The sequence below is a fragment of the Drosophila sulfurigaster genome, unplaced genomic scaffold, assembly GCF_023558435.1.
Source record: "Drosophila sulfurigaster albostrigata strain 15112-1811.04 unplaced genomic scaffold, ASM2355843v2 contig_289_pilon, whole genome shotgun sequence".
Classification (NCBI taxonomy): Eukaryota; Metazoa; Arthropoda; class Insecta; order Diptera; family Drosophilidae; genus Drosophila; species Drosophila sulfurigaster.
In genome coordinates this window covers 8351-16103 of record NW_026909668.1, presented here as the reverse complement: position 1 = coordinate 16103, position 7753 = coordinate 8351, and the positions used below count along the sequence as shown (strand labels likewise).

Genomic DNA, 7753 nt, shown 5'->3' with positions numbered 1-7753 from the left:
TCAAAATTAGCAAACCCAACAGAACGAAAAAGTTGAATTTTTTCTTATATTAATGACAATGGTACTTTTTTTGAGTTATTCATTCGAGTAATGCTTGCCACACTGTGCACTATGTTTATAAACTGCCTGGCAACAACAAAAATGCACCTATAACACAAATCACAAACCTGTTTTTGACGATGATGTTGTTATTTGTCAAACAAAATGTAACTGCAAACAGTTCAGTCAACGCCAACATAAATGCAGCAGCGACTGCAACACAACAGTAAAACAACAGCAGCTGCTGTTTGTGTCAGCAACAGGAAATTATACTACGAAATATTTTGAAGGGCGTTGCACAGCAATAAGTATTTCAAAGTAAACGCCTCCCAAATGATAGTCTGTACCAATTACCATTGCAATTGTACACCCCTTTTTCACAGTTAATTCAACAACAACAACTGCAGTAATAAAGTCCGCACGCAACTAAACTAACTAAAAATCATCAATTAGTAAGTTTAATGCAACATTTATTTTTTCAGACAACTCAAGTGAAAGTAAATGAGAGGCGGACCCGGCGCAAGCCAAGCGTTGGTTTTGGTTTTAACATATTAATTAGATCAAAACATATTTGCATGAAAAGTGAAAATCGAAATCCGAAATACACGCAAATTTTTTGATTTCATAAATGGTATTCAATGGAGTTATCGATAACATTCGATATCAGCTTATTGGCTACACTTAAAACATTTATTGCAGGGCGGTATGCTGCCAATCGGTGATATTTAGTTGCGGCTTCAATCGCTTTATGGGACCTAAAAGATAATACAAAATTGAATTTAAAGAACAATTAAATTCACCATAGCTAACTCACTTATCAACGCATAACGCTGCTCCTTTTGCAGCGCCATGTAATCGATATTGGGTCCGGTCAAGTGTTGCGATGTGCCGCCCATTAGTTCAGGTATCCAAATGGAGTCCAAAGATGCCTGCACCACAGACATGACGCTTGCGTACTGTTGCTGCAATTCCGCCGCCCGTTCGTCCTCCGTGTGGAGCTGCATTAGTGCTTTGCATGTGTCACGCACAAGTTGTTGTTGTTTCTGATGTGCAATCTTTGTAACTTGGTTGTGAAGCGCATCGATGAGCGCGATGTCTTCAAATGGATTGCCTGGCTTCAAACTGAGCAGTTTGCGTTCGTGCTTGCGTCGATTTTGCTCGAGCGAAAGGTTTTCCTAATAAAAGTGAAAATTCAATCACAACGATTCACTCGAAACTTGATGACAATGCAATTGTTTACCCTGTGCCAGTACTCCGGGAGCTATGGCTATAGCGAGATGAATGCATGCTACTGGTATCTGATAGCAGATCTACCTCATCAATTTCCACATCGTGATTAGCCAAACCATCGCGCTCGTCAACAGTCGCCTGACGTTGACGAATGTCCAGCAATCGCTGCTTGTATTCCAGAAACAAGTTCTCATCCGCGATGAGAGATGCCTTCAACTGATCCACAAAGCCAATCAGTGATGGTCGTATCCGACTTTCTATAAAAATTAATGTCAAAACAAGCCAATGAATCATTTCATTTCAATAGGAATTTTTTGAAATAAATAAAATCAAATAATGTGCCAAATCGATTCTTCTTTTGCCAAAATTAACTGACACAAATGATTCTTGTTAAGGATTAATAAAGATTGCTATAGTGTTAGGCATTGACAGCTTATTTTTAATCGTAGTTTTTCTTTAGTATCGTCATCATTCTCATCTTCACTATCCTATCATCTTTATTAGCTTCATCATCATCAACACCCACATTCAAACATATTCGCTTTTGAAATTTATTGACCTGTTGATTATTGCCAATACTTGGTACTCCACTCCCATCGATTTGACAACTTTTCTGTTGCAATTATCAAGCTCAGAGAAGCTGGGTCCAGTGATTTGAGATATTCAAACAAAAATTGGTACCCATTGCTTTAAATCGTTTGCCCATGTTTGCCCAGGAAAAATTTTTTTGCCCACCCTTAGTTTCGAAATTATGAAAAACATTTTTTTCGAAAATTCAAAAATTTTTTCAAAATTTTTTGCGGAAATCGCTTTAAAATCATTTGCCCATGTTAGCCCATCTTTTAGTTTTTCGAAAAAATTTTCGTTTTCGAAATTTTGAGTTTTGAAAAATTTTGACATTTTACGGCATGAATGTCTCAAAATCGATCGCCCACACCTCGAAATTATGAAAACTAAAACTCTACAACGGTAGCCTCAAGTGTTTTCAAGTCTGCCCATATCTCAGAATTTCAAAATTTTGAAAAATTTGAAGGTTTTCAACTTTTTGATTGCCCATACAAATTCATCGTTTGCCCAAGTTTCAAAGTCTCAAATTTTTTCCAAATTTCAAAATTTTTCAAATTTTTTGACTTTTCAGACTGCCCATTCGCTGTTTTCGTTTGCCCACCCCTTAGAATTTCAAAATTTTGCCGAATTCCAAAAATTTTCATACTTTTTGATTTTAGCCTATGGCCCATACAAATTCATCGTTTGCCCAGGTTTCAAAGTCTCAAATTTTTGTCAAATTTCAAAATTTTTTAAATTTTTGACTTTTCAGACTGCCCATTCGCTATTTTCGTTTGCCCACCCTTTAGAATTTCAAAATTTTGCCGAATTCCAAAATTTTTCATACTTTTTGATTTCAGCCTATGGCCCATACAAATTCATCGTTTGCCCATATTTGAAAGTGTGAAAATTTTTGAATTATGCGAAATTTTGAAAATCTAAAGGGTGGGCAAAACGAAAATAGCGAATGGGCAGTCTGAAAAAGTAAAAAAATTGAAAAATTTGGCAAAAATTTGAGACTTTGAAATTTGGGCAAACGATGAATTTGTATGGGGAACCAGATGAAATCAAAAAGTATGAAAATTTTTGAATTCGGCAAAATTTTGAAATTCTAAGGGGTGGGCAAACGAAAATAGCGAATGGGCAGTCTGAAAAGTCAAAAAATTTGAAAAATTTTGAAATTTGGCAAAAATTTGAGACTTTGAAACTTGGGCAAACGATGAATTTGTATGGGCAATCAAAAAGTTGAAAACCTTCGAATTTTTCAAAATTTTGAAATTTTGAAAAACACTTGAGGCTACCGTTGTAGAGTTTTAGTTTTCATAATTTCGAGGTGTGGGCGATCGATTTTGAGACATTCATGCCGTAAAATGTCAAAATTTTTCAAAACTCAAAATTTCGAAAACGAAAATTTTTTCGAAAAACTTAAAGATGGGCAAACATGGGCAAACGATTTTAAAGCGATTTGCTTTTGGTTTGATCAATTGAACAATATTCCTAATAAGGAATGCATTCAAATTATATGTCATTATCAACACGAATAATATCGAATGTGTTTAATGATTAAGGAACGTCGCCTCATTTTTATCTACTGCAATAGAATTAAAAGTGGTCAAATGAGCAAAATTAAAATATAAATTAACTTTCAATTACTTTCTTCTTCATTTGAAAATTTGCAAAAATTGTTTACGAAATATGAAATGTTGCCAGCAATTTTAAGACGTAGCAAATACAGTAAAGCTAAGGACAGTCCAAATTTTTGCATCAGAAGAAATCAATAGAACTTACCCAAAGCATCATCTGAAAGTTCTTCTCGTAGTAAGCTAGCCTCAAAAATGGCACGACCATAGAGATGTCCATCGATAAGTATCTGCAACGGAGGAACGTCTGTCCACGTGGTGAACTGTTTGCTTAGTTCGTAGGCTTCGAGATGTCGATCCTGCTGCTGCAGTGGCGTCACCATTGAGCTGGCTACCTGTTCAATCGGTTCACCAGTACGTTTAGCCAAATTAATGACACGCTGCCAGTCCAAAGTGTGCTTGGCACTGAGTAGCGCTTGCTGGAGCTGACCGCCCCGTTCATACATGAGGCTTGCCGCCTCTAATTGCGCATTGGCACGCAAATGATCCGCATAGGCCACATGGATGCGTTGCTGCATGGCTGTGTGATCTCGATAAATGAGCAATGCCTTTCTGTATATATTGTGCTGCTTAATGAGATCCAAGGCCAAGTCGTAATGCTCTTCTCCGCATGCAGCTAGGTGAGTCAGGGCGCAATCGTATCGCTTGAGATGTTCATCAATTTTAAACTTGCGATAGTCCTCCGGTAGAGCCTTCAGCTCATTCAGATACGGCAGAAACTCCTTGGGATCCTTTTGCGACTTTTGGGCAACGAAAAGAACGAGTCCAAACAAATATGTGCCCAGGGCGACATTGTACAGCTCATTGACATCGACCAGATACAGTAAATACTTGAGCAACTGATCCGCCAGGTGCGCATCTGTGTGCTTATGCTTCCAAATAAGAAGCAGAGCATTCTCAAGCTTGCCCAACTTCACATAAGTCGTTATGATGGGCAGACGAAAGTCGCCTGGCATCTTCTCCATGCATTCGCACAGCAATCCACAAATATACTCGACTTTGATATCAACGTTGTACCCCGTCGGATAACTCTGCTGAGATGCTTCATAATTGCTGGCATACATCCCTAGAGCGTAATCCTCGTTCTTCAGCTCACTGAGGAATAGACACAGCCATTGAGGGTCGCTAATTTCACCTAGAAACACATGTGGCTCGGAACAAAATGATTGAACATTGTGATCACAAATGATATTCGGATTTATCCTGTGCGTACGAATCATACGCATTGCATCATTGTAACGTTTGTCGTTTAGCAAAGAACCGATTAGCTCTAGGACCAGTACACGGGGATAAATCACTTCCAGATTACCGCGAGGCAATTGTAACACCAAGCGGGCATCCGGAGCACGCATCACCAGTTTTGCACCTCGTTCGATGCTTCTTGTGGATACCTTGCGACGATTGCTTATCTCCACAAAGTGCAGCGCATTAAGCTGAGTGTAGATCACATAATTGTTGGTAACGATAAATGAGGTCACATCCTCATCAATGAGTTCGCCGTCGATCTGCAGCAATTGTTGTGAGCGCAGTGTAATGACAGCAACTATTGAAACATGGAAATATTTATTGCATTTGCCTTGGGCTTTATACATATTTCAACGCCTACATACCTTTCGATGTTTTCAGATTGTCCTTGTCCTTGGGTATCCAACAATCAATGTAATCAGCAGGTTGTTTCAATTGGTAGTGCCAACCAATGTGCTCAATACTGCCGGCTTCTGCTAATGAAATCTCAAAGATTTGTCCATTGTTTACTGTATGCGCGTAAACATTGCCGTTAAGACCCTCGACTGAGGCGTTAACTATGCCGCTCAGAACTCGTGACGACACCACGCGATATTCGCCATTCGGAACGTATGCAACACTGAGAACATGTGTGCTCTTGCCCAAGGTTCGCGTGGCTAGAAGTTGATGCCCTGCATGATGATGCAGCAAACTAGCCATTTGGATTTGCGACTCCTCGCTTCTTCCGGGTGTCGATTTCCCTCTCTCCCCAACGGAAACGCGCCACGTTCATCGTTAAGAATATTGTAAGAGAATATGTTATGCTCGCTAGAGTAAAGGCACATAAAACTTTCACTGCAAGCGATAGCATTGATGTATTCGTCCACCTGCAGGACATGTTGACTCATGGGCGGCGGCACCACAGCCTCATGAAGATTTGTCAATAGCACACGTTTGCCATCAGTGACGCAAACAACATTGCGAAAGCGATCAATAGCCCAGTTCCAGCTGTAAATGTAACGCTTGCCGCTCTCCAACAATACGTATAACGTATGGTCACGACCACTGGACCACTGGCAGCAGGCCAACCGATCAGTCATCTTGAAGGTCAGCACTTGCTTTAAATACCAATGATAGTTGCCAATCGTATAGAGATAGATTCTCTGATCTGTCGCTGTACGTGTCTGCAGTGCCAGCACATCTGAATCAGTGCTCCACTGCAGTTGCTCAATGTATTCCGTTTGCAAATCGAATGGCAATTCAAATTCCCGATGGCGCAAACCATTCTTCTCGAACAACGAAATTGTTGACTGTCGATTGGAAAAACTTTGGGGCTGAGCTATCCAATTACCGCTGGGACGCCATGCGAGTGGCGACTGCAATCCATTCCACTTCTCAGCCATGTGTTGCAGCTTGCCCTCGTTGTCATACACGCCAAACGTGCGCCCCACATTGCTAGCTACATAGGATACGGCAAAGAAAGCGCCATCGCCGCGCCAAGAAATGTGCACATCCTATTAGGATTAGAATGTTTAGAACATGAAGTATATGAAGTTCAGAGTTATATTGTACCTGCGGGAGCTCTTGCACATCCCCGGGCGTCTGGAATTCGGGCGATTGCTTGGCTGCCTGCTTGCCGGCTGTGCCATGAAATTGCGTCTCCTTTTGCCCCAGCCAACGTTAACAAATTGCTGAACTGCGGCAAGCTCTGCATCCAGGGCTTGCTCACCTAGCACCTCATACGTGCAGGTCATGACCACCACATTTTTGTCTTGGTTACAAACACAACCACCTCTTGATTGGGGACCAGGCCATGCACTCAATACCCACATCACAATAGGTGCCCTCAGTAGTGTCAAAAGTATCCAGATTTATGAGCAAAACCTCACCAGCTCCCGTCGCCACGCAGATGGAATTATTTAACTGCAAGACTTCTGCACCAACTATGTCCGGAAGATCCGCAACTATTTGAGACTTTAACTCATCGTTGTCATTGCCGGTTTCGTTCACGGCGTAGATTTTGCTGTCGGTTACAACGTAGGTGGTGTTCCTTTCTTTGTCATTGTATTCGGTATCGGGTAGCAGCAACAGTTGCCTGGCATTTTGAATGCCTGTCGTGTCTTCCTTGCAAAATCGCAGTTTAAGATTGCGCATTTTAATGCTATATTATTGCCATGCGATGTGACAACACAACAACGTGCGCGAAACAATTACCAATCCAGTGTGGCCGCATAATTTGACCTCATACCATTTGGAAATAATACCAGTATTCTATAAACACTGATAGATTGAGCGCAAACTTTTAAATTGTCATATCCACTATTTTTAAAATGATGTTTAATAGCTTTGATAAGTTGATCCGATTTATATTTAACATTATATATGTTTCAAATACTCAGACCTTAACTCAAATGACACGAAGCTGTCCAGACGAATATATACATTGGCCTTCGCAGATAATTTTAAATTAGTAATTTAAAAATACATACTTCCTTAAATATGAAATTCTAAGACTCAACAAAAGGGTATCAATTTGGCCGCTGTACAATGATTTTGACCATTTAAATCATCGATTGAAGTTTGATGAGGGGAAAGCTATCGATTATTTGGATATTGATATTTTTATATTTATCACTGGTTTTCACGATAAGTAGCTTTCTGTTATAAAATACTCAAAATTCCAAAACAGCTTTCTGGTATTTTTCGAGCTTCGATTTACTGCCACTTATCCGTCGTTGCTTCACCACCATTCGTCGGAAAAGGGATAACCACTGCTTATTTATCCATTTGTAATTTTTCGTGGAAATAGCGACAGTATGGAGAAAACACTTAAAAATTTTTCAGGACGATATTTTTTTAAAACATAAAATTAGCAACTGTTTAAAATAAGGCGCTCTTTTACACTTTTGAAACATTTTGCAATCTCTATAAAAGTGGAACCAAGTGCCATAATCGGTATATTTTGGTATATCTATTTTGCGTTTAAAGATATATTTTTGAAAGGTTGCCTATGGTCACACCCCGACAAATAAAGCAGCTTTAGGAAAGCTCTTTTTAAGAAACAAAAGTCTGAA

General features: G+C 39.8%; 1 protein-coding gene across 1 annotated transcript; it reads right to left on the bottom strand.

Annotated features, from left to right (window-relative positions):
- Nucleotides 1-488: 488 nt before the first annotated feature.
- Nucleotides 489-6992, bottom strand: LOC133849721 (elongator complex protein 1-like). The gene is given in 11 exon segments (XM_062285815.1): nt 489-794; nt 854-1195; nt 1198-1214; nt 1280-1526; nt 3604-4998; nt 5066-5397; nt 5400-6193; nt 6252-6346; nt 6349-6447; nt 6450-6485; nt 6488-6992. Coding segments are annotated over 11 exon segments (3768 nt in total). The 5' UTR covers nt 6834-6992; the 3' UTR covers nt 489-729.
- Nucleotides 6993-7753: the final 761 nt, after the last annotated feature.